We start from the raw sequence: 25,994 nt of genomic DNA, 5'->3' as shown, positions 1-25,994 counted from the left end.
ATTAGGCGACCAAAATTGTACACCATACTCCAGAATTGGCCTCACCAATGCCTTGTACAATTTCACCAATGCCTTGTACAATTGACCTTGTATTCTTTTCATTCAGTGATCAGGGAAGGGTGGAGAGCAGGGAGATGGCATCTGCTTTTTAGATTTACAGGCCATTCCGCCCACTGCACCAACCAGCGATCATACCATATACAGTACTAACCTACAACCTACCAAAGCCAATTAACCTCCAATCGCGGAGCTCGGTTATGCCGCGGGACTTACTTACCATCACCCGGGGGGGTCACACCATCGGAGGCCTGGATCGCCTCAGCGCAGAGGGAGAACAAGGAGGGAAGAGACAAAGACTTTAAGACTTTTGCCTTCCATCACAGTGAGGAGGTGCCTGGTGAACTCACTGTGGTGGATGTTAAATTTGTGTTTATTGTGTGTTTTGTTAGTTTATTATATGTATGACTGCAAGCCAACGAAATTTCGTTCAGACCGAAAGGCCTGAATGACAATAAAGGACACTTTGACTTTGATTAACCTTTGAAGTGCGGGACGAGACCGGACTACCTGGAATGTGGTCACAGGGAGAATGTACATACTCCGTACAGACAGCACCCTTAGTCAGGATCAAACAAGGTTTTCTAGTGCTGTAAGGCAGCAACTCTACCACTGTGCCACCATGCTGTTGACCTGTTGTGGAGATCAGTAAATTGAAGCAGAATCAGGTCAGTTCTGAGACAGGACTTGATTGATGGCATAACCACCTTTTGAAAACCTTTATTATGGTAGATGTAAGTGCCACCAGAGTTTAGAGTTTAGAGACACAGCATGGAAACAGGCCCTTCGGCCCACCAGGTCCACGCTAACCAGCGATCTCCCGTACACTAGCTCTGTTAATCCACTTTCGCGTTCTACACGCTGGAGACAATTTACAGAAGCTAATCACCCTACTAACCTGCACGTAGGAGGAAATCGGAGCACCAGGTGAATACCTGCGCGATCATTGGGAGAAAGAACGAATTCTGCACAGACCGCACCTGGAGTCAGGATCGAACCCAGGTCTCTGGCGCTGTGAGGCAGCAGCTCTATCACTGTGCCATTGTGCTGACTACCAGGCAGTAGTCATTGAGGCAGATCTCAATGTTCTTCTTCTCAGTAAACCACGTTGGGTTTTTATATCAAACCTGCAGTTTTATGGCCATTTTCCTGGATTGGCTTTTAGTTTCCAGATTTTTAAATAATTGACTGGAAATTCATTTGGGATTTGAAAGCAAGGATGAGGATTCTTTATTGGCCAACTGGGACACTGTGCAGAACAGTAAAAATGCTTATTTCTGCACAGTGGTCGTGTGGCTGAGCTATGAGTCATGCACCCACACAATGTGCCAAAATACCTGCCCTCATCCACTCCATCCTCATCACAATGCCTTACACCCATCATTCCACCACTAGCTGCTGTGTCTTTGTAGAATATAGAATTGTACAGCATAGGAACAGGCCCTTTGGCCAATTATGTCTGTGCCAGCCATGATGCTATCAATTCCATCTACCATAGCATGGTCTATAATCCCTCCATTCTCTGATACTGCTATTGTATTGTGTCACAGGGCAACGTCAGGGTCTTTGACATGGGGGGGGACCAGATTCAGGGGAAAGGCATTGCCAGAGAAGAGTGCCGTCTCTTTATTCCCCCTTTTGCTCACTCTTTCTCACTGAACTTTCAACTTTGGAAATGGTACCAAAACATGGCGGTGCCGGCATGAAAATAATTTCACTTTGCAGTTGCGTATGTGACAAGTAAAGCACCAATGGAGCATTAAAATGCAACAGCTGCACAGGATTCTGACCAGCAGAGGGCAGTAGAGACCAGGCACTGTGTAAGCTGTGGAACTGGGACATGATTGCCCATGAGATGAGATGGGCTTTCTGGCTCAGAACATCAGAAAGGAATGAGAGGGGTCTGAAAGGAGGTCAAGAAAGGGGACCACAGGGTAGACTCCAGAAAAGTCAGTGTTTCATCAGGCATGGTAAAGAAGGTTGGTAAAGAAGGTGCAAAATATGCCTGCCTTCAATGGTCAGGATACTAAGTACAAGAGTCAGGAAGTCACGTTGCACCTTTATAGTACTTTAAACTATGTTTAGAGTATTGTGTTCAGTTTTCATGGCTACCTTAGGGAAGGATGTGGCTTTGGAAAGAGTGCTGATGTTTACCAGAATGCTGCCTGCATTAGAGAGTATTGGCTATATGCAGAGATTGGACATAATTGTATTAGCAACAAGCAGAGGTCAGATTGTTGAGGGGAAACCCAATAGATGTATGTAAAATTATGAGCCATAGATAGGGTAGACAGTCAAAAGGTTTCCTCATGGTGAGAATATAAAAGACTAGAGGGCATAGCTTTAAGGTGAAAGGGGCAAAGTTTAAAGAGATGTGCAGGGCAAGATTTTTTCAGAGGGCACTGTGTGCCTGGGATGCACTATCAGGTAGCGATGCAGCCAGATACAATAGTGGTATTTAAGGAGCTTTTAGATAAACACAGAATGGAGGGATATGTATCATGTACTTACAGACAATATTGGTTTAGATATTGTGGGCTGAAGGACTTATCCAGTGCTGTATTTATTATGGTCTATGAAGGACAGGGGAGAACTCTCTTCACTTCTGAATTCAACATGCGATCCTTCATGTCCACGTCAAGCACCAGAGGGTGTCTTGGAAAGGACTCCCTCAGTCTAGCTGTCCACTCCTACCTGGAGTTGTGTGCTTCAGACATTGGCAATGTGGTGCAGCTGCTAGTGCTGCTGCCTCACAGTGCCAGACTATCAGGTTCGATCCAAACCTCGGGCGTGGGATTGTGGAGTGTATCTGTGTGAAGTTTGCACGTCTTCCCGGCGACCAGGTGGGCTTCCTCCGGGTGCTCTGGTTTCCTCCCACATCACAAAAGAAGTGTTGGTTTGTGGGTTAATTGGCTACTGCAAAGTATCCTTGGGGTGCATGGAGTGGATGAGAACATGAGATAACATAGAATTAGTGCAAATGGTGGTCGGTGTGGGCTCGCTGGGCCGATGAGCCTGTTTCCATGCTGTACCTTTTCGATCAATCAATCAATCAACCAATCAATGTGCAATGGAAGACCATCTCCAGTCGAACTCCTGGAAGTGCCCCCACTGGCCTCTGCTGCCCTTCCCTCGGCTGCAGTCTGGAGGGCCAAGGGTTAACATTCAGCCACCCAATCCTCTGCTGTGGTTCCCAACATCAAACAAGACAAGAGAGTTGCTCAGTATAAATATTTATTCTGTTATAGACCAACCGTGCAAACGTGCCTCGGGCGTTGGTTTCTAATTCTGAAGATGGGCAGGGCTGAGAATGGACAAGATGCCTCTCTTGCTCAGGACCTGCTGCTCTGTCCTCGCACCTCCCGTGTCTGCCAGTCCCCTCACTCTGCTGGGGAGAATGCAGCGTGGCCTGCAGACAGCAGAAGAAGCGTTACTCCGATCACCTCCAAAACCCTCTCCATGTGACACCCTGCTCACCCTCTGCTCCCACGCTCGTACACCAGCCCAGTCTCACCCCCTCGCCTCCTTCCCCCTCTCCATCCGGAGCACTTTTCCATCTGCCATTGTAAGAACATAAGGAACAGGAGCAGGTCTGGCCATTGGGCCCACCTGCTCTGCTTCACCATTCAATAAGATCAATACCAAGATCATGGCAGCTCTGATCCTAGCATGTCCACTGTTCTACATGTTCCCCATACCCTCAACTCCCATGACTAACCATCTGTCCATCAGAGTCTGAATATATTCAATGACTCCACAGCTCTCTTAAGGAGAGAATTTCAATGATTCATAATGTCTTACGACAGGAAATTCCCCCTCAATTCTGTCTTGACTGGGCAAATGATGCCTCCTAGACTATAGAACTGCATAGCACAGGAACTGACACATTGGTCCATAATATCTATGCCAAACATGATGCCAAGTTAAATTAATCTCCTTTGCCTGTGCAAGGCCCATATACTTTCATTCCCTGCATGTGTCTATCTAAATGCTTTTTAATGCCACTATTGTAGCTCTTTCCACCACCACTCCCAGCAGTGTTTTCCATGCACCCACTACTCAGTGTAAATAAACTTGCCCCGCATATTCTCTTTAAACTTTCCTCCTTTGGCCCTAAAGCTATGTATGCCCTCTCATCTTTGAGATTTTTGCCCTGGGAAAAAGGTTCTGATTGTCTACCCCATCTGTGCCTTTTTATTTTACACACTTCTATCAACCTCGCAACCTCCAACGCTCCAGAGAAAACAATCTGTTTGTCCAATCATTCCTTTTAGCTAATAATCAGAATGGTAAACTTCTTCTGGACCCTCTCCAAAGCCTCCACATCCTCGCTATAATGTGGCAGCCAGACAATGCTTCAATACTCCAAATGCAAAGATTTATAAAGCCGTCTAATTCTAGATTCCCATCATCTTAGCATTACCCTGTCCCTAACCCTAAGAAACTAATGTGATCCAATATGATTATCAATCCTTCTAGGAAACTACATTGAATAAAGGACCAATCTGCTGGGCCTATCCTCGAGAAGACAAACCTGACATTTTCAGGAACCAACCTGGTGAAATTCTCTGAGCTACTTCCAGTGCCAAACATATCCCTCCTTAAATAAATCCTTCCAAAGCTGCTCCAGTTGTGGTCCTAACAGTTGAAGCAAGAATTCCTCCCTTCATCTTTTTTGAAGTTAAGCCCGTTGTTTTATTTGCCTTCCTGATTACCTGCTGTACCAACACACTACTGTTCTGTGTCTCATATATATTGTTCTATTGAAGTGGAGCCTCCCCCCACCCATTTCCCCACATTGTGCCCCTCTGCCAAATGTTTATCCACCTATCTATATTCTTATGCTGTCCTTCTGTGTCCTCCTCACATCTTCCTTTCCCCCTGTCTTAGCATCATTGGTAAATTTGGCTTCACATGGTCCCTTCAATTGTCACCAATATAGATTTTGAACAACTGAGGCTCTATGACACCCACTCGTTACAACTTTCAGACCCGAAAATGGCCATTTATCCTAACTCAGGTTTCTGGTCGGCGGCCAGTCCCTTTTCATGCTGATATGTTCACCTCGATTAGTGCACATGTTTGTGCGTGTTTGTGCATGTGTGTGCATGTGCATGTGCATGCGTGTGTGCAGCGACATCTATACCTTTCCTCTCTTTCTTGATCAGCATGATGACGCTCTTTGCTTTGATCACTGCAGCAACCACGACGATGGACATGGAAATGATGGCGCCGACTGCGATCCAGTGTGACTGGATCTCCTTATAGCGGGAAACTGGAAAGGAAGTAAGGTCCAATGAGAGGGTGTGCCATCCTGTCGGGGTCTGTGCATCACCAGCAGGAGACCTTCCAGAATCACTGGGTGAAGGTAACATTATCCTAATGGGATTACCTGGGATAATCCAGCCAGGTGTGGTCACTGTGTTCTATGCTTAAACTGTAGTCACTGTGACCTACGCCCAAGGCTGCACACACACTAATCTAGCCCCGGGCTGTGCTCACACTGAGCTAGGCCCAGGCTGTGTGGTCACTGTGACCTAGACCTAGGCTGTGGTCACACTGAGCTAGGCCCAGGCTGCACACACACACTAATCTAGCCCCAGGCTGTGCTCACACTGAGCTAGGCCCAGGCTGTGTGGTCACTGTGTTCTAGACTCAAACTGTCGTCACTGTGACCTAGACCCAGGCTGTGGTCACTGTGACCAACGCCGAGGCTATGATCATTCTGAACTAGGCCGAGGCTATGATCATTCTGAACTAGGCCGAGGCTATGATCATTCTGAACTAGGCCGAGGCTATGATCATTCTGAACTATGCCCAGGTCATGTACACTGAGCTAGTTCCGGGCTTGGGTTGTACTCAGCATGAAGTTCCAGACCCAGCATGTGCTTAGAAAAAGAGCCCAATCACTGCTGGTCACTTCCAGTGTGATCTTGCTCTGTCGAGGAGTGCATTAAATCCTAGCGTTCTGTGGGCCATACTCACTCAGGACGGTGAAGGAAGACCTCAGTCCTTGCTTTAACGCAGGGTTCCAGATGGCGCAAGTGTAGTTCCCGTTGGAGTCGTCCTCCAGCCGCAGCGTGCTCTTCAACGAGACGCTTCCACGCGTGTCGTCGGTCAGCTCCGTCTGGGAGAGCTTGGTCATGGCTTGTCCTTGCTCGTTGTGCCAGGTGAGGTTGGGGGTTGGGTACCAGCCGGACGACAGGCAGGTCAGGACCGAGCGCCCACCACCTGTCACCATCGAGTGGATGTCAGGACTGTTCCCTAGAGCTGGCACAAGAGACGTTAGTGATGGGACCTCAGCCTCCACCCTCACCCACAACACAAGTCACTGTAAGTAAGCATGCAGGTACAGCAGGCGGTGAAGAAAGCTAATGGCATGTTGGCCTTTATAAAAAAGAGGAGTTGAGTATAGGAGGAAAGAAGTCCTTCTGCAGTTGTACAGAGCCCTGGTCAGACCACACCTGACGTATTGTGTGCAGTTTGGTCTAATTTGAGGAAGGACATTCTTGCTATCGAGGGAGTGCAGCGTAAGTTCAGGAGGTGAATACCCGGGATGACGGGACTGTCATATGATGAAAGAATGGAGCGACTGGGCTTGTGCACACTGGAATTTAGAAGGATGAGAGGGTATCTTATAGAAACATATAAAATTATTAAGGGATTGGACACGCTAGTGGCAGGAAACATGTTCCCGATGTTGGGGGAGTCCAGAACCAGGGGCCACATAAGGGATAGGCCATTTAGAACTGAGATGAGGAAAAACTTTTTGACCCAAAGGGTTATGAATTTGTGGAATTCTCTGCCTCAGAAGGCAGTGGAGGCCAATTCACTGGATGCATTCAAAAGAGAGTTAGATACTCTTAGGGCTAGCGGAATCAAGGGATATGGGGAGAAGGCAGGAACAGGGTACTGATTGTGGATGATCAGCCATGATCACAATGAATGGCAGTGCTGGCTCGAAGGGCTGAATGGTCTACTCCTGCACCTATTGTCTATGTCTCTATTTAAGACGGACGAGATGCTGACAACCACATCTCGTAAGAGCAGGGCAACATTGTCAAGACCAGCATTCATTGCCCATCCCTTATTTCTCTTGAGAAGCAGGTGGCGATCTGCCTTCTTGACCCGCGCCAGTCTTCCTGGTGAAGGCACCCCTCTGTGCTGTTGGTAACGGAGTTCCGAGACGGTTCTGGTCAAGGGAAACGGGACCTATTCCCTCTGCCCACTGCCCTTGTCTTGGTGGTTGGGGTGGGAGGTCCAGGAGAGGAGCAGGTGTTGGGAGATTGGAACCTCAGGGGTTTCAGTGATTGTGGGTTGGAGAGGTGAAGATAAGCTGGAGGTCACAGGACAGAAAATGGTTGTCACTGGTTAAGGAGCTGCTGGGGTCTTGGGTCTGGGAAATGAAGATCATGGGACAGGGAGGTGGAAGTCACAAAGCCTGAGAGGTGGAGGTCATGGGACAGCAAAGTGAAGGTCATGAGTCGGTAAAGTGGAGGTCACAGGTCAGGAAGTTAGAGTTCACTGGACTGGGAGGTAGAAGTCACAGTTCAGGGAGGTGGAGGTCACTAGGCTTGAGAGGTGGTCATGGGTCAGAAAGATGGAGGTCATGGGTCAGGGTAGTGAAAGAAATGGGTTAGGAACCTCCAGGTCATTAGCCAGGGAGCTGGGGTCAGAGGCTTGGGAAGGGGAGATCATAGGTCAGAGAGATAAAGCACTGAGCCATCAATCCCCTTGCATTGTTGGGGGGATCCCACAGGTTCTAAGTTGCCTCTTGTTCCACAATCAAAGCTCTGACCGAGCTTCATGCACTTCACAACCTCATCCACACTCTCCATGCTCTACTTGACCCCCTCACAAGACACAAGACCCCCTCAGTTGCTCTCAATATATTGTTAGTCACACACATTATAAACATCAGTTCTACATCTCGTGTGTTTCCTCAGTGCAGGGTAATTCCAGATTTGAGATTCATTTACAACTCGTTTACAACTCCCTCCATGTGTTCATCCTTCCTGTTCTCCAGAACCTTCATCTCTATCGGCTGATCTTCACTCCTCCAAGTCTGGAGTTACATCTACCATCTCTGCCTTCAGCTCCCTGGGTCCCCAAGCTCTGTAATCCCCTCCACAAGCCTCTCCCTCTCTCCTTTCCTCTCAGGTCTGTGACTCTCTTTCTCCCATTCTCTCTGAAGCTCATGTGTCACAGCATCAGGAGTGGTCTGACAATTCTTATGATGGGTCAGTAAAGGTGCCCTACACACAAAACATGGTTCTACACCAGAGGTTGAGTGGTATCTGATATCTAGCATGGTGTATGTGACAATAAGTAAACCTTTGAACCCTTTGAACCTTTGAACTTCCTGAACCTACAGTGAGGGAGGGAGGCCCTGGGATGGAATCAGTTAGAGCTGAATATCCTTCATCATCCATTGTCGAACACACATTGAATTATCACCTATGAAATGGGATGACGCATAAACCTTCCCTAATAAATATCACCATGACTTATTAGACAGAACCTTCCAAATCCGCCACCTGTACTAGGAAAAAGGAGAAGGGCACCAAAAGCATAGGAACACCACCAACAGGACATTGCCTTCCAAGCTACATCCCATTCTGACTTAGAAACATATCATCGTTACTTCACCGTAACTGGCTCTATCCGTGAACTCCAACCCTTACAGTATGGTGTTACCAACCCTAACAGTTAGTTAATTTCCACCCTGAGTTACAGTAGTCTGAGGAAGAGTCTCCACCCAAACCATCACCTATTCCTTCTCTCCAACATTTTGTGTCTATCTTCAGTTTAAACCAGCACCTGCAGTTGTTTCTTACACGACCCAATGCCCGACCGCCAGTGACCCAGTCCCCCCCGGCTGTGCCGCCTGCTACTCACTGGGCAGGGTGTAGTTGGCGGAGGTGCCCTGGTAGAGCAGAGGGTTCCAGATGGTGCAGGTGTAGCTGCCATTGGAGCCGGTGGGGAACTCCATGGCACTCCTCACCCGCACCCGTCCGTCCCGGCTGTCTGTCTCGTGGGTCTGCGAGTACTTGGTGATGTTGAGGCCCCACCAGTTCTGCCAGGTCACGCTGGGGGCAGGGAACCAGCCGGCAGAGTCACAGATCAACACCGAGTGATTCCTCTTGGTGACGAAGGAGTGAAATCGGGGGGAGTGACCGATGGCTGCAGGAGAAAGAACAGTGGACGGGAAACATCCATGAGACCAACAGGAACAACCCAATCATCTGAAACCTAGCCAGCTAAGTAGTGTTCTGACAATGGCAAAGTCTACCCACTCTTCTCATATGCGTTCGCTCAGAAAAGGACATCACTTGCAGCAGAGCCAGTGCACACCTTAAACCATCTTACAGACCAATGGCTGAATACTGAATGGCTTAGATTCCGACGAAAGGGCACTCTACAGATATTCCTAGGGTTGAAATCCCTCCATCTACATTGTCCAGTCACATACCCCTAGGATTCAGCACCGAGTGATCTTCCTCTGCATTGCCTCATACCCAGTGGTATAAATATTGATTTCTCTAACATCAAGTTACCCTTGCTCTTCCTCTCTCTCAGATTCAGATTCAGATTCAGATTCAGATTCAGATTCAACTTTAATTGTCATTGTCAGTGTACGGTACAGAGACAACGAAATGCAGTTAGCATCTCCCTGGAAGAGCGACATAGAATATGATTTCAATAAATAAATCTATTTACATGTATACAGACATAGTGTTTTTCCTGTGGGAGGAGTGTCCGGGGGGGGGGGGGGGGTGATTGGCAATCACCGAGGTACATTGTTGAGTAGTGTGACAGCCGCAGGGAAGAAGCTGTTCCTGGACCTGCTGGTCCAGCAAGGGAGAGACCTGTAGCGCCTCCCGGATGGTAGGAGGGTAAACAGTCCATGGTTGGGGTGAGAGCAGTCCTTGGCGATGCTGAGCGCCCTCCGCAGACAACGCTTACTTTGGACAGACTCAATGGAGGGGAGCGAGGAACCGGTGATGCGTTGGGCAATTTTCACCACCCTCTGCAGTGCTTTCTGGTCGGAGACAGAGCAGTTGCCATACCATACTGTAATACAGTTGGTAAGGATGCTCTCGATGTGCAGCAGTAGAAGTTCACCAGGATCTGAGGAGACAGATGGACCTTCTTCAGTCTCCTCAGGAAGAAGAGACACTGGTGAGCCTTCTTGACCAGAGTTGAGGTATTGTGGGTCCAAGAGAGATCATCGGAGATGTTGACCCCCAGGAACCTGAAGCTGGAAACACGTTCCACCTCCATCCCGTTGATGTGGATGGGGGTGTGCGTGCCGCCCCTAGCCTTCCTGAAATCTACAATGAGCTCCTTGGTTTTCTTGGCGTTAAGGGCCAGGTTGTTGTCAGCGCACCATGCTGCTAGGAGCTGGACCTCCTCCCAATAGGCCGACTCATCGTTGTTGCTGATGAGGCCAATCACCGTTGTATCGTCTGCATACTTGATGATGGTGTTAGTACCATGTACAGGTGTGCAGTCGTAGGTGAAGAGGGAGTAGAGGAGGGGGCTCAGCACACAGCCCTGTGGAACCATCCCTCCATTCCTCCCCCACCCTAGTTCTCCGACTCGTTTCACTGTCCTCCTACTTAACTTTACTGAGTGTATGCCTCGTTGTCACCTTCCCCTCCTCTAACAATGAACTATTCTACATTTCCTTGCACAAAGACTGAAGAAAGGTCTCGACCCGAAACGTCGCCCACTCCTTTTCTCCATAGATGCTGCCTCACCCGCTAAGTTTCTCCAGTATTTTTGTCTATTTTTCCAGCATCTGCAGTTCCTTCTTAAACATCAAAATGTTCAATGTAGCTGTACCCCCACCATGCTGGCGGGTATGACAATGAACTCAACTCAACTTGATGTCAACCAGTCTGAAGGAAGGACTCGACCCGAAACGTCACCCATTCCTGCTCTCCAGAAATGCTGCCTGTCCCGCTGAGCTACTCCAGCTTTTTGTGTCTATCTTCAACTCAACTTGATCCAGAAGCTGAATCCAGTGGTGGAAACTGGGGCTTGTAGGTTGAATGGAAAAGGAAGAATGGGACTGATATAATGTGAACACTGTGCTGTAAAAATCGTGTGGCACCATTGTTGTTCAGACAGTATTGAGAGTGGCCACATTATGCTCTTACCTCCCACCGTGACTCTGATGTCCTTAAAGCCTTGTCCTGAGGATGCGCTGACGTTAACCCTGTACATTCCTGCATCCAACAGACTCACGTTCCTCAACTTCAGAGACACGTTCCCATCCGCAATCTCATTCTCGAACATTTGTGTCCGGTTTCGGTAGCTGGGGTCCTGGTTTTGCCAGAGACTCTGGTTGATCTGGTAACTGTACACCACTCTCTGAGGATCAAACCTCTCCCACAGGACGGTAATAAGCCGTGCCTCGGACTGGGAATAGAAGTAACAGGATGTGATCAGATCTTCTGTCACCCTCAGTGTCATGCTTTCACTGTCACACCCCACAAGGAAGACTCCTGGAAATGAAAAAAATGCATGGGAGGTCAGGGTGAAACACAGACACCAGACAGATAATTATTACAGCCCAGGCACAGAAATATTACACATCAGACACAGAAATATTACAAACCAGGCACATAAATATTACACATCATACACAAAAATATTACACATCAGACACAGAAATATTACAAACCAGGCACAGACATATTACACATCATACACAAAAATATTACACAATAAAAATATTACACACTAAACACAGAAATATTACAAGCCAGACACTGATACAGAAAGATAACAAAGCAGGCACAGAAATATTGCACAACAGATACAGAAATGTTGCACACCAGACCCAGAAGTTCCCCGAGCCGAAATGTCACCTATCCATTTTTCCAGTCTGAAGAAGGGTTTCGACCCGAAACGGTGCCTATTTCCTTCACTCCATAGATGCTGCCTCACCCGCTGAGTTTCTCCAGCACTTTTGTCAACCTTCGATTTTGCAGCATCTGCAGTTCCTTCTTAAATATTTTTCCAGGGATGCTGTCTGACCCCACTGAATTACTCCAGCACTGTGTGCCTTTTTTTGTAAACCTGCATCTGCAGTTCCTCTTTTCTACAGAGATATTACACACCAGGCAGCCAGATGCAGGGGCACATACAGCAGGCAAAGAAATATGACACACCAGATGCCAGAAACAGAGGACACACACCAGACACCAAACACATACTGTAACTGTTAAGGCAGGTTGGGGAGATTGCATTCTGAGAAAAAGATCTATATCGCTATTTTGCATAATACAAAGCCTACTTTTCTGCAGGTACATCAATGTGTGATTTTTTTAAAGTGTTTTAAATTTTAAGTTTATTTTTCAAACAAAATTCATAAGAATTAACTTCTGTTTCCAGATATTATTTCCAGGATTGTTTGGTAATGATTTATAAATGCCATTAATGCCTATTCCTGTCACCCGAACCTCCACAAGGCGGGAGTCGCCTGCATTACACAACAGACACCAAAACACAGAGACACCAAACACAGACCACAGACACCAGACGCAGAAATATTTCACACCAGATCCCAGGGTCAGGGGCACACACACCAGAAACGCCAATAGGAAAGATTTAGATGGATATGGGGCAAACGTGGATCAATAGGAAATGTTAGGACATGACGAACCTCGCTGGGGTTTGTTTGTGCAATTCAGGAGAATGGCAGGGTGTGGGAAGCAGAGCAGCAGCTCAGCACGTGGAGGGATTGGGGGGAAGATCTCTCTGTATGGAGCGACACAAGCAGATTGAGCGGTATACATTTGCCTGCAGTGGCTGGCAGCTTTTAAGGTAAGGGGTAAATTTACAGACATGTTTATTGCAAAGAGAATGGTAGGTGCCTGGATCACACTACTAGAGGTGGTGGTGGAAGCACATACAATAGTTATGTTTCAGACAGGCACGTGAATAGACAGGGAATGGTACAATGTGGATCATGTGAATGCAGATAGGATCAGCCTAATTTAGAATCATGGTTCCTCATTTACTCTGTGTGGTTAAGGCAGCATGACAATCTCTGTACTCACATTTGTTTACAATCACATTCTTCCATGCCCCTGTCACACCTACACACTGCATTCTCTCACCTGCTTTCGAGCTGTAACCTTGGTACACAGTGACCAAGATGGCAAGCAGACGGAAGAAGGGAATCATCCTACCGCCGGGACTTGGCTCTTGTTGGGTGAATCCCTTTCCAGAGCCGACAACGTGTAAATCATCCCACCCCTGCGATGCAGCTTGCTTTCAAAATCCATTTTGACTTCTTAGTTACACACGGGGAGCCTGTGCACGGAGCATAATAATGTGCTGATGCTGATGTCAGCAGGCAATTGTTGACAGCCGGTGATGTCAGCAACTGCAGGGTGGTGAAATTAGCATCTATCTGCTGTTGATAATGTTGCTCAAAGATTATAGAGGAACGTTCCTCTATAATCTTTGATGTTGCTTGGCATTGCCATCTGGGAACACTTGCTAGAGAACACAGAACATAGAAAGGTACTGCACAGGAACTGGCCCTTTGGCCACACCGTCTATGCTGAACACAATCCCAAATATATACAAATCTCATCCATCTGAACATGATCCATATCTTTCCCTTCTCTGCATATCCATGTCTATCTAAAAGCCTCTTAATCACCAATAAGGCATTATAATGTGGTTTCCACCCCGTTACTATTGTGAAGTACAGGCTGTTTGTGGTGCTCAACATTTCCCTATTTTCTGGTTATTTCATAATTTCAGATTGCCTGAAGATTTTATTATTTTTTTAAATTTCTATTACAATTGTATTGTCAATCATAGTTTCTCATTGAGAACAGTTCAGCTATCAACACATTATTCTTGTCACATAGTTATGATGAACCTGGCAGTTATGTTCCAGGATTAGTCATCCGGGGTTCTGGGCTGATCATCCAATCAAATTAAAATCCACATCCCAAGGAGAGAAGTTCAAGAATTCAAATTGTTTTGAATCTAATATTGGGAATACATTGTATTCATTTACAAGCATTGTTGTCAAGACCATCCCTACATTCCTTTGGAAAGATAGTTGAAGTTCATCTCCTTGAACCACTGCAGTCCTCCATTGAAGGTGCTCCCACTGGTCTGTTAGTGATGGGGGGGGGGGGGGGGGTCCCGAATTTAGGCCCAGTGATGATGAAGAGTGATTTCCAAGTCATAATGGAATGAGACTCAGAGAGAAACCTATTGTGTTACTTAGTGGTGGAGGTCATGGGTTTGGGAGGTATGGTGGGGTAACCCAGGTGAGGTACTGTAGTGCACTTTGTAGATGGAGTAAAATGCAAGCATTGTGTGCTGGTCGCAGAAGGAGGGAGCCCTTTAGGGGTGCCAAATCAGCGGGCTATTTGCATTGGATACTGTTAAAATCCTTGAGATTTCTTGGACCTGTGCTCATCTTGAATTGTATGTTGCACATGGAACAAAGGGCCTTGGGATGTCAAGAGAATACAAGCAACTGCATTTGCTGGTTTATTTTTTTTTAAGTGTCAAAGCGCTTGAGTAAATCAGGCCGGGCAGGATAGGTTACAAATTGAGTTGGGACCCTTCTTCAGACGGATTGTAGGGACGGCAAGAAAGTTGGAAGAGAGAAGGGGCAAGGCAATGCTTGGCAGGTAAAATATTAGGTGAGGGTGCAGATCAGGTGAGGGGGCAGATGCTGGACAAAGGCCAGAGGTGAAAAGACAGAAGGTGTAAGACAAAACGATTTAAGAATTGCGAATTTTGAATCTAGAAGAAGGAATGTAAGTGGAAGAAGCGGGAGAGGGGAGAAATAGATATGTCCAGGTGAGAGAGGGGGCATAGGGGAGAAAAGTGGGATTTTGGGGTATGAAATTACAGTAAAGGGGTTGGGTTGTGTTATGACCTATAATTGAAGAATTCAATGTTCATAACATTGGTTTTCAAGCCACCCAGGTGAAATATGATGTGTTGTTCCTCCAGTTTGCATGTAGCCTCACTCCAGCAATGGAGGAGGCCCAGGAGAGAAAGTTCAGTATAGGAATCTTAAGAGATTCCATAAGTATATTAAGAGCAAGATAGACACAAGGGGAAGAATAGTCACCTGAAGCCTCAATATTGTTGTCATTCTGTGAAGCCAGGAGATGGCTAGGTCTAAATGGACATTTCTCATTTACATTTACCTTGGAGAAGATCATGGAAGCCAGGGAATTTAGGGAAGGGAATAGTGATGTCTTGAAGGATATCCCATATTACGAAAGAGAAAGTGTTGGAGGTATTAGAGGTATTGGAGGAAAGCAATGAGTGGTCAAAGTCAGCATGGATTTATGAAAGAGAAATCATGCTTGACCAACCTTCTGGACTTTTTTGAGGATGTTACAAGTACAATGGATAAGAGAGCCAGTGGATGTGGTGTATCTGGACTTTCAAAAAGCTTTTGACAAGGTCCCACACAAGAGATTAGTGTGCAAAATTAGAGCACATGGTATTGGTGGTGGGGTATTGACACGGAAAGAGAATTAGTTGACAGAGAGGAACCAAAGAGTAAGAATTAACAGGTCCTTTTCAGAATGGCAGGCAGTGACTAGTGGGGTGCCGCAAGACTTGGTGCTGGGACCCCAGTTATTTACAATATATATTAATGATTTAGATGAGGGAATTAAATGTGATATCTCCAAGTTTGCGGATGACACAAAGCTGGGTGGCAGTGTGAGCTGCAATCAGAATGCTACGAGGCTGCACGGTGACGGATAGATTGGGTGAGTGGGCAGATGCTTGGCAGATGCAGTATAATGTGGATAAATGTGAGGTTATCCACTTTGGTGGCAAGAACAGGAAGGCAGATTATTATCTGAATGGTGTCAGATTAGGAAGAGAGGAGGTGCAACGAGACCTGGGTGTGCTTGTACATCAGTCACTGAAAGTAAGCATGCAGGTACAGCAGGCAGTGAAGAAAGCTAATGACATGTTGGCCTTCATTGCAATAGGATTTGAGTTTAGGAGCAAGGAGGTCCTACTGCAGTTGTACAGTGCCCTGGTGAGACCACCTGGAGTATTGTGGGCAATTTTGGTGTCCTATTTTGAGGAAGGATATTATTGCTATTGAGGGAATGCAGCACAGATTCACCAGGTTAATTCCCGGGATGGCGGGACTGACATATGATGAAAGAATGGGTCGACTGGGCTTGTATTCACTGGAATTTAGAAGGATGAGGGGGTTCTAATAGAAACATACACAATTCTTAAAGGATTGGGCAGGCTAGATGCAGGAAAAATGTTCCGATGTTGGGGGAGTCCAGAACCAGGGGTCACAGTTTAAGAATAAGGGGTAGGCCATTTAGGACTGAGATGAGGAAAAACTTCTTCACCCAGAGAATTGTGAATCTGTGGAATTCTCTGCCACAGAAGGCAGTGATGGACAATTCACCAAATGTTTTCAAAAGAGAGTTTGATTTAGCTCTTAGGACTAAATGAATCAAGGGGTATGGGGAAAAAGCATCCATGCTGATTTTAGATGATCAGACATGATCATATTGAATGGCGGTGCTGGATCAAAGGGCCGAATGGCCTGCTCCTGCACCTATTTTTCTATGTTTCTATGTTTAAAGCATATGACAGTAGATATATCCCTAAGGCCTGGTCCAGTGTATCCTAGCTAATTATATCTGGCAGCGATAATCATTGTCACAAAGTCATATGGTCACAAGGAATTGAAGTAGAATTAGGCCATTCAGCCCATCAATTCTACCCCGCTGGTAGACACAAGATGCTCAGCGGGACAGACATCATCTCTGGAGAGAAGGAATAGGTGACCTTTTCGGGTTGAGTGATGTCAGGGGAGTTCTCCAGCATTTTGTGCCCACCTTCGATTTAAACCACCACCTGCAGTTCTTTCCTACACAAGTCCACTCTGCCATTCAATCGTGGCAGATCTATCTCTCCCTCCTAACCCCATTCTCCTGCCTTCTCCCCATAACCTCTGACTCCTGTACTTTGGCTGTAACGAATGGATGAGGTGACAGAAGACTGAAGGGTACCTTAAATAAAAGGCTGCATGGACAAATGAGGGAATGACAGCTCGTTGAGCTTAACATTAGTGATGGGAACGTTACTGAAGAGGAATCTGAGACATATGTTCTACCTGCATTTGGAACGGCAATGATTGATTAGAGATACTCAACGTTACCTTGTGCAACGGAACTTGTGACTTCTTCTTCTTGCGTCTGGCGTGCACAACCTAAAGTTGTAGCGCAACTTGTTTTATTTGATCTTATATGATTGTGCACACCAGGTTGATTGCATTCGTCGAAACAGGGCAGACCACGTGAAGGTTGCAATCTCCACCCCGGAAATTGTGACTAATGAATTTGATGGAGTCCTTTGAAGAGGTGAACAAGAAGATTGATGAGGGCATGGCGGTAGACAATGTCTACATGAAATTTAGCATGGTCTTTGACAAGGTCGTGCTTGCAGGCCAGCCTGGAAGATGAGATCACATGCAGTGCAGGGTGAGGTGATCCAATGGATATTAAATTCCCTTGCTGGTAGGAATCAGAGGGTGGTGGTCGAAGGTTGTACTTCAAATTGGAGGCCTGTGTTCTGTGGTGTGTTCCAGGGATTGGTGTTGCATCCTCTGTTATTTATCATGCATATTAATGATTTGGATAAGATTGCGGGTGGCACCAATGTTGTTGGGGGGTAGACAGTGAAGAAGTTTGTCTTTGCTTCTAAAAGGATCTAAAATGTTCATTAGTGTGTGTGGGATAATGTTAGTGTGCAGGGGTTGCTGATAAAATGCGGTGTATGGTAGGGCAGGGGATATAACACCTGGGGTAACAGACGCTGTTGGTTGGCATAAACGAGGAACATTTGGGGTCCAGCCAACAGGCATTGGGTACAGGTATACAAATGCGATTAGATCAGAGGGTATAGCCATCGCTAAAGCGGGTGGTGGACAGATGGTGGGGGAAATTGGCAAATGAGGTGTTGCAGACTTTAGAATGTGGTAGATTAGAGAATGCGGTTGGACGGGATCCTGCCACTAATTGGAAGGGAAATTACTGTTGCCCCGTGAAACGCAGGAGTAGCAGGGAACAGATCAATGGGATTCCTACAGGCATTATGCACACCTTATGGAAAGAAAACGGAGGAGGAAAAAAGCAGCAGGTTAAGCCCTCGGCCCCATCGCCAGAGGAAAGGCGTCAGGGGTGATGTGGTTGAGAGGTAAAGATAGATCAACCACGATTGAATGTGTGAGTAGACGATGAGCCGAATGGCCCAATTCTGCACCAAAAGTTTATGGAGGGAAGGACTGTATCCTCAGTTCAAAGATGCGGAGAAGATGGTCAGAAGGGCCAAAGGGGATGGGGTAGTCAGTTAGACGCCTCCGTCTGGTCCTTGGTGAGTATGATGATGATGATGATGATGATAATGATGATGATAAATACTTTATTGATCCCCTCAGGGAAATTCAGATGTCCAATAGCCAACACAGTCAGAACGAAAGCAGACCAAAGATACATAAAATAAAATATGGACAATACATGAAAGCAATAAATACTTAAAAAGATCCAATAAATAACTATTAAAAGTGCAAAGCATCCCCACACAGCTTAGCGGTCAGTATTATAAAATCTAATGGCTGCAGGGGAGTATGGACATGCACTCTATCCGCGGCCAGGGACTCGAGCCCTTTGACCCGATTACCTTACGTGCAACCCCCCCCCTATTCTGGGAATAAATGTATTGTGAGGATTGACTGTTAAAACGAATGTAGGCAAGTTTACTTTGGAGATAGGACAGTGCAGAGAGGGTCAGTTGGCTGCGTGAACATGTGGCCTCTTTACTAATGATGATGCAAGAACAGGTTCCTGTTCCAGACCCAGGTGAATCATTTGTCAGAGCACGGTGGCGCAGCGGTAGTGTTGCTGCCTTACAGCTCCAGAGACCTGGGTTCGTTCGATCCTGCCTATGGGTGCTGTCTGTACGGAGTTTGTCCGTTCTCCCACCTGTGTGTGTTTTCTCCGGGATCTCCGGTTTTCTCCCATACTCCAAATATGTACAAATTTGTAGGTTAACGTGAGCTTAACATTAGCGGGTGGGCCGAATGGCCTGTTTCTAAACAAGAACGAAAGGTAAGAACCCCGAGCCATCACACTCCCCCCCCTCCCCCCCACTCATTCCTCAGGCTGGAGGCACACATGCACAGGGGGGACGGGGGGAATGGGAAAAGGGGCGGCCAGGGTCTGGCAAGTCGATTAATCGGATTACATAAACACTCTTTGCAGAAACATAGAAAATAGGTGCAGGAGTAGGCCATTCGGCCATTCGAGCCTGCACCGCCATTCAATATGGTCATGGCTGATCATCCAACTTAGAAATGGTTGAGATGGCCATGGTGGAGACCTTAACATGCCTGTTGATGACTTGAACACGCGGATTAACACCATACATTGGAGGAACTGGGGAAAGTGACATCGGCCTACTCAGGAAACAGGAAACCTGTTGAAATAAGCGAGTTCGGTATTCCGACTTCTTCCAACTGCACATGCCCAGGTCACTATGCATAAACAGTCCTGGAAAACAGTGGAGCAGTGAACCTTAATTTCTTCTGTTTTTTCCAGCTTTGATTCTTCCCCATCCCCGTGTCCTCCAGGGCGTCTCGTCCCTGCTAGGGCCGCTGGTGTCGTCGGTCACAGCTAGAGCGGATGGGGATGGCGGGGGCGGAACCTCCCCAGTAGACCTCTGGCGAGAACATTGTTATCCGTGGGTAACTCGACAGATCTCGAGTTTGCAGCTATCAGGCAGGCTACGCACTCTGGACCGCTTCCGTGCACTGGGCCGCTTCTGGACTCACAGTTCACTGACTCACGACTTCTGGACTCACAGTTCACTGACTCACGGTTTCTGGACTCACAGTTCATTCACTCATGGCTTCTGGACTCACAGTTCACTGACTCACGGCTTCTGGACTCACAATTCACTCACTCATGGCTTCTGGACACACAGATCACTCACTCATATGGGGGGGGGGACCGGGAAACAGGGGGGAAACAATTTATTGGCTGCCGTGCGCATGCGCACTCTCACACACACACATGCGAGGCTTCGGAAGCTTCAGCCGTGGGCCCTGTGAACGGTAATTACAGCTTAATTCAGTGCTAAATGCAGTTCAACTCTGCCTGTCTTGCCGGGTCAACCTACAGCCCTGCCTGGACTGACGGGACACCAGCCTGGAGTCGTGGAGCTAGCACTGCTTCTCTGCGCTGGTTGTAAGTCTGGGCCATATTTCCAGTAAATCCTGGCAAGGCTGTAGGTTAACCTGGTGGGACAGGCAGAGTTGAGCTGGGTTTAGCGCTGTTTTTCTGCGCTGGCTGTGGGCCTGGGGGCACAATGCCCATCTGGCTCCCAACATCTCTGGCCAACCCCGGGCGTGGTGGGGGGTGGGGGCACTCAGGTGGGTAGGGGGAAGGTCCAGTGGCGGTTCGGCAGCAATTGCAGCGCCGGAGAGCCGGGATCGATCCTGGCTGCGGATCCAGGTCTGTGTCCAAGGCTGCTGAGAGCATTTTGGCACGTCTCCCTCCGCCAATCACCGCGCCCTATCCTCAGTCCCACCCCCCTACTTCCGCCTCTGACCGACACCTACCTCCTCCAATGATCGCGCTGAATCATCATGTCCGCCCCCATTGCCTGCTGACCGATGTCTCTCTCATCCAATCTGCGCCCTCGCTCAGCAGTCACACCCCCACTGTCTCGCGGAAAGCGGAGATTTCACCGGGTTTTAAAATCCGGATTACAAAAAATAGGGGGGTGGGGAGGGGGGGAATGTGTGTCCCCTGCCCACACCCCCCCCCCCCCCCCCCCCCCCCCCATCGCCCTGGGGTTTTTGCCCTGCACTCACTCACGGCATCGGGACGGCCTTGGGGCGGACGGCATGCGGACGATTTACAGACTCAGCCCGGCCTCTGGGGCTTAATTCTCCTCTTCAACTTCAACGGGGCAGTTGAGTGACAGTGAGCGCCGGAAGAGGAATAGAGGAGTTACCGTCCCGGTGACAGACAGGAGAGAAGACCAATCTGCTGATCTTGCGATTTTTAAAGATGGATGGATGGATGGATGGATGGATGGACGGACGGACGGACGGACGGACGGACGGACGGACGGACGGACGGATTTAATGATTTAATGATTTAATTCTGGTCAGTCCCTATCTTTATCCATGACGACATTGAAATATGCAGTTTTGGTCACTGTCTCCAAGATGCTCCCTCACAGACATTCCCTCCACATGACCAGCTGTATCGCTCAAAGCATGGTCTAGTAATGCCTCATTGGTCTAAAACAGCGTTTCTCAACCAGGGTTCCCCGGAACACTACGGTTCCCCGAGAGGTCGCTATAGGGGTTCGCGAGAAATAGTGATAAATAGGCTCATCATATGTAAATGTATTTTTGGAGTCATTTTTGTGTTAGCGAAATCTCATGATGTTAACAGAGCTTATGTCATCCTTTGGTAATTATAAGTGTAAGCAAGGCGCTTATCCATTCCACATATAATACATGAAACTGATTGCAGCAAAACTGCCTTGGAATTTTACATTTTTAAAAAGCTCTCAGGTTTAATGAGTACTGCATAATGATTTGAGTCGTTTATCACTTGATTCCTCTGAGACAAAATTGATTTGTTAACTGCCACTATTAACGCTGGCGGATGGGAATGGGTATCGGACGGTCATTGAGGGCTCCGCTGGTCGAGCATGGGCTTGCTGACGTGCAGGAACAGTTCCTCATTCACCCACATTATTTAGTAATTTTTGCCCATCATTTAGGAATGTTATATGAATTTTTAAAAGTTAATCTGTTTTGTTTATTTTGTTAGTTTGTCAAAACTTATTTATGTACGTTATTTATGTTAGTTTGTGAAAAGCTTGTTTGTGTTTTTTCTCTCTCTGTCTCTCTCTCCTCCAAGGTTAGTTCTTCTGCTTGCCTTAATTTGCTTCAGTTTTTTAAGTGTTATTTGCTCATATGACATATGACAATTGACTTGATTTATCTAATGCCTTTTCAACATTGTCAATAAACGATTGTTATTGTGGGAGTTATTATCTGTTTTTGTCTGTTATGTGTTATTTATGATGTTGGTTATTTATGTTTATATTATGTGTTTACAGATATGGTTGTTTTTTTGTGTGAATGAAAACCTCCTTGTGAGGTCTCTTGAACAAGCAGTTTGATTACAGTTTTTTTTGGCATTGTCAATAAACTTGAGAAAAATGTGTTATTTTTTTATTTAAACCAGTTATCAGAAAATTATATCATGTTTGCCATGAACTTTGATTATGAAAGAAAGAAAGAGATTAATAAAGATAAATAATATTTTTTATGTAGAGGTTCCCTGAGACATGAGAATTATTTCAAGAGATCCACAAGGGTCAAAAGGTTAAGAAACTGGTCTAAAAGCTTCCGACGTACATCTGAAAAATCTGCCTCATCGGAGCCTTTTAAACTGAGAGATTCTCAGTTATTGTTTGGGACATTTAAATTCATCCTGGTGCGACAAACATTTCTCACGTGACAACCTCTTCTCCCCTCAAACACCGATACCCCAAGAATTCCACTGGGCTCTAAGAAACCACAGCTTCCCATGTTCCGTTCAGCTGACGGCCACGTTCAGCTGGTGACCACACTGGGTCATGAGGAGTCACGCACTGCCAAGAAAGAAATGTAAATATATCTGAGCTCTGACCAGTAGTTGGAGGCAGAGACTGACTGCACTAAGCAAAATGAAACTGGCTTTTGGTTTCATCGGAACGCAGAGGGGTTTCGAACAACTGTCGTGTAGAATAACAGGAAACTATAAGTGAGATAGGAGGCGAGGTGCGACCAGAGGGGAAGGGGTCCATAAGGAGGTCCCAGCATCGTCCCAGCACAGCGAGAGAAGGCTCTGCAGAAATGTTTCAGTGGGAGGGGATGGCAGGGGGTGGGGTTACAGGATATAAAGTATATAAAGATAGAGGAATCAGCAAAAGAAGTCATGAAAAGAGGGGGGGGGGTCTCTACAGGAAAGTCTCAGAACAAGGAGAGGGGCTAGATGAGATCCGAGCAAGGAGAACAGGAGTGGGCCCAGAAAAGGGACAGGGGTTACATTAGGGGGTAGAACAGGGAGGGTGGAATACCTGAGAAGTCCCAGCACACAGTGTAGGGTTTACAGAAAAGTCTCAGAAAAGGAAGATGGGACTGCAGGAGGTCCCAGATCAAGGAGATGGCCTTGGTATTGCGAGGGAATTGGGTGGAAGTCCAGGAGAAATTGCAGAACAGTGAGATGGGGAGGTCCCAGAACAAAAGTGCCTCAGAATGTGAGAATGGACTAAAGGAGAGGATCCAGCACTGAGAGGGGGAGGTTCCTGAACAAGGAGAGGAGACTTCAGGGAAGGTCCCAGGAAAGAGAGGCGCAACTATACCAGAGATCCCAGAACAGGAGACGTTCCAGCACACAGAGTTAGGGGGAGCTACACAAGAAGCCCCAGAGCAGGTAAAGGAGTCTAGAAGCAACATCCTAGCATATGATTGGGAGGGTGAGGGGGGAGGACACAAGAGAGGGCACCAAATCAGAGGTCCCAGCAGAGAGAGATGGGATCAACAGCAAAGATCTCAAGAGATGGGTCTACAAAGTTGTTCCAGAATTTAAAAAAAGGCAAAACAATTCTTTCAAAACATGATACACATCAATATTTATTCGTCACTGGCAGTACAGACCAAAACAATTGCTAATTTAATCAAAATTAAGTCAGAGCAAACACTTTATATTAATAAAATGACAAGGCTACAACATCAATAGATAGGGAATATTCAGGATATAATACCAATAGTTTGAATATGAAAATCAAAAAAAACACTGCAGATGTTAAAAATCTGAAATAAAACTGAAAATGCTGGAAACACAATGCAGATCAGGCAGAGTCCATGGAGAGATAAACAGAGTTAATGATTGAGGTTGAAGCCCCTTTCAAAACTGGCAAAGAGAACAAGCACGTTACGTTTCAGGGGGAAAGAATATGGGGAGGAATAGGTAAAACAAAGGGAATAGCTCTAATTGGGCGAGATAAAATGAGTGAATGGGGCTAGATGCGGACTGCCTGAGTCGTGCAGTGTTCATAGTCATGCGGTGGGACATGCCCAGAAGATCAGGCCATACTGATGGCGAGAGGAAATGTAACCCCAAATGACAGATGGATGAGAGGTTGAAATATTGATTTCCAAGAGAGATTTCAGGAGTCTGCAATGTTCCCAGAAGAAAGACAATGTGTTATTACTTGAGGTTGCATTGGGCCTCATAACACTGTAGGAGGCCAAGGGCAGATAGTTCAGAATGGCAGATGGATGGGGAGTTCAAACGGTGGGCAACAGGAAGCTCAGGGCCAACACCCTCCGCAAACTGAATGCAGGTACTCTGCAATGCGACCCGCCCATCTGTGCCGTGTTTCTCCAAGGTAGGGGAGGCCACACAGTGAGCATCAAATACATTGAGGAGGGGGAGGGGGTGTGGCACAGTGGCAGAGTTGCTGCATTACAGCGCCAGAAACCAGGGTTTGACCCTAACTATGGGATCTGTCTGCATGGAGGTAACATAAAAAATAGGTGCAGTAGACCATTCGGCCCATGGAGCCAGCACCGCCATTCATTATGATCATGGCTGATCATCCAAAATCAGTATCCCGTTCCTGCTTTTTATGCATATCCCTTGAATCCTTTAGCTCTAAGAACCTCTTCTTATCGAGTGCACATTACAAGATTAGATATTGTTCAGCCACACTTCTTGACATCTGCATACAATGGTGTCGTGCGCTTCTGCTGCTTCTTGTGCGTGGTGGTGGAAAGATTGGTGGAAACAGTGCCGCGACGTGAACGATCTTTCCTTGACCCCACCCTACGAACTAAATCTATATCTCTCTTGAAAACATCCAGTGAATTGTTCTCCACTGCTTTCTGTAGCAGAGAATTACAAAGATTCACAACACTCTGGGTTTGTAATTTCTCCCTGCGACCTCATGGATTTTCTCTGGGTGCACTGGTTTCCTCCCATATTCCAAAGACATACAGGTTTGTAGGCTAATTGGCTTCGGTAAATGTTTTGCTAGTGTGCAGGATACTGCCCGGGTCTGAGGATCACTGGTCGATGCAGACTCAGTGGGCCGAAGGGCCTGATTCTGCGCCTATCTCTAAGCTAAGCTAAACTACATTAGATCAGAGGAAGTGCAAGTGAACCACTCTCATTGAAGATGAGTTTGGGTCGATGGATGGTGGGAAAGGAAGAGGTGTAGGGAAAGGTGTTGCAAATCCTGTAACTGAGGATGACAGGCAGTGGTTAGTGGGGCTGCAAGGGTAGACAAGGAAATTGGCATCCCCTTGAAATGTTGAAAGGGGATGGGACAGGAACATGTGTCCGGTGGTGGAACATTGGAGCTGGCAGAATTGCAAAGGATATTCTAATAAATGCGGATGGAAGGTGAGGTCATGAAAGATGATACAAGATGATACAAAAGATAGTGGCTTTGCGAAAAGGGAAGATGGTTGTGAAGGATTGCTGCAGGATCTGGATCGATTGGCCAGGTGGGCGGAGGGTGGTTGATAGATTTTAATACAGAGAAGTGTGAGGGGTTGTATTTTAGGACGTCGAACTGGGCAGGACCTACACAGTAAATGGTAGGCCTCTGGATAGTGTTGTAGAGCAGAGCGATCTAGAAGTACAGGTGCATGGTTCCTCGAAGGTCGAGTCGCATGTAGATAAGGTGGTCATAAAGGCTTTTGGCACTTTGGCCTTCATCAGTCAGAGTATTGAGTATAGAAGTTGGGACGTCATGTTGCAGTTGTATAAAACGTTTGTGAGCGCATTGAATATTGTGTTTAGTTCTGGGCG

General features: G+C 46.9%; 1 protein-coding gene across 1 annotated transcript; it reads right to left on the bottom strand.

Moving 5' to 3' along the window:
• Window positions 1-3,276: 3,276 nt before the first annotated feature.
• On the bottom strand, window positions 3,277-21,061 carry LOC116975772 (butyrophilin-like protein 2). Its single transcript, XM_033025013.1, has 6 exons — window positions 20,985-21,061; window positions 11,223-11,570; window positions 8,956-9,240; window positions 6,043-6,327; window positions 5,204-5,332; window positions 3,277-3,466 (listed from the first exon to the last, which is right to left on the bottom strand). Exons 1-6 carry the CDS (start codon window positions 21,013-21,015, stop codon window positions 3,438-3,440), a joined length of 1,107 nt encoding a protein of 368 aa, XP_032880904.1. The 5' UTR covers window positions 21,016-21,061; the 3' UTR covers window positions 3,277-3,437.
• Between the last annotated feature and the right edge of the window lie 4,933 nt (window positions 21,062-25,994).

Source organism: Amblyraja radiata, chromosome 8 (assembly GCF_010909765.2).
Source record: "Amblyraja radiata isolate CabotCenter1 chromosome 8, sAmbRad1.1.pri, whole genome shotgun sequence".
NCBI lineage: Eukaryota > Metazoa > Chordata > Chondrichthyes > Rajiformes > Rajidae > Amblyraja > Amblyraja radiata.
The sequence above is the reverse complement of the archived record's forward strand: the minus strand, read 5'-3'. Positions and strand labels throughout refer to the sequence as shown.

What these genes read in the sequence shown, in the direction of transcription:
- LOC116975772 (XM_033025013.1), bottom strand. Translation starts at nt 21,015, where the DNA reads ATGCCGTCCGCCCCAAGGCCGTCCCGATGCC. An exon ending in CATCAGAGTCACGGTGGGAG is followed by an intron (nt 9,241 to 11,222) that starts GTAAGAGCATAA and finishes TTTCTCCTGCAG; the next exon opens with CCATCGGTCACTCCCCCCGA. An exon ending in GTCTTCCTTCACCGTCCTGA is followed by an intron (nt 5,333 to 6,042) that starts GTGAGTATGGCC and finishes CTTCCTTTCCAG; the next exon opens with TTTCCCGCTATAAGGAGATC.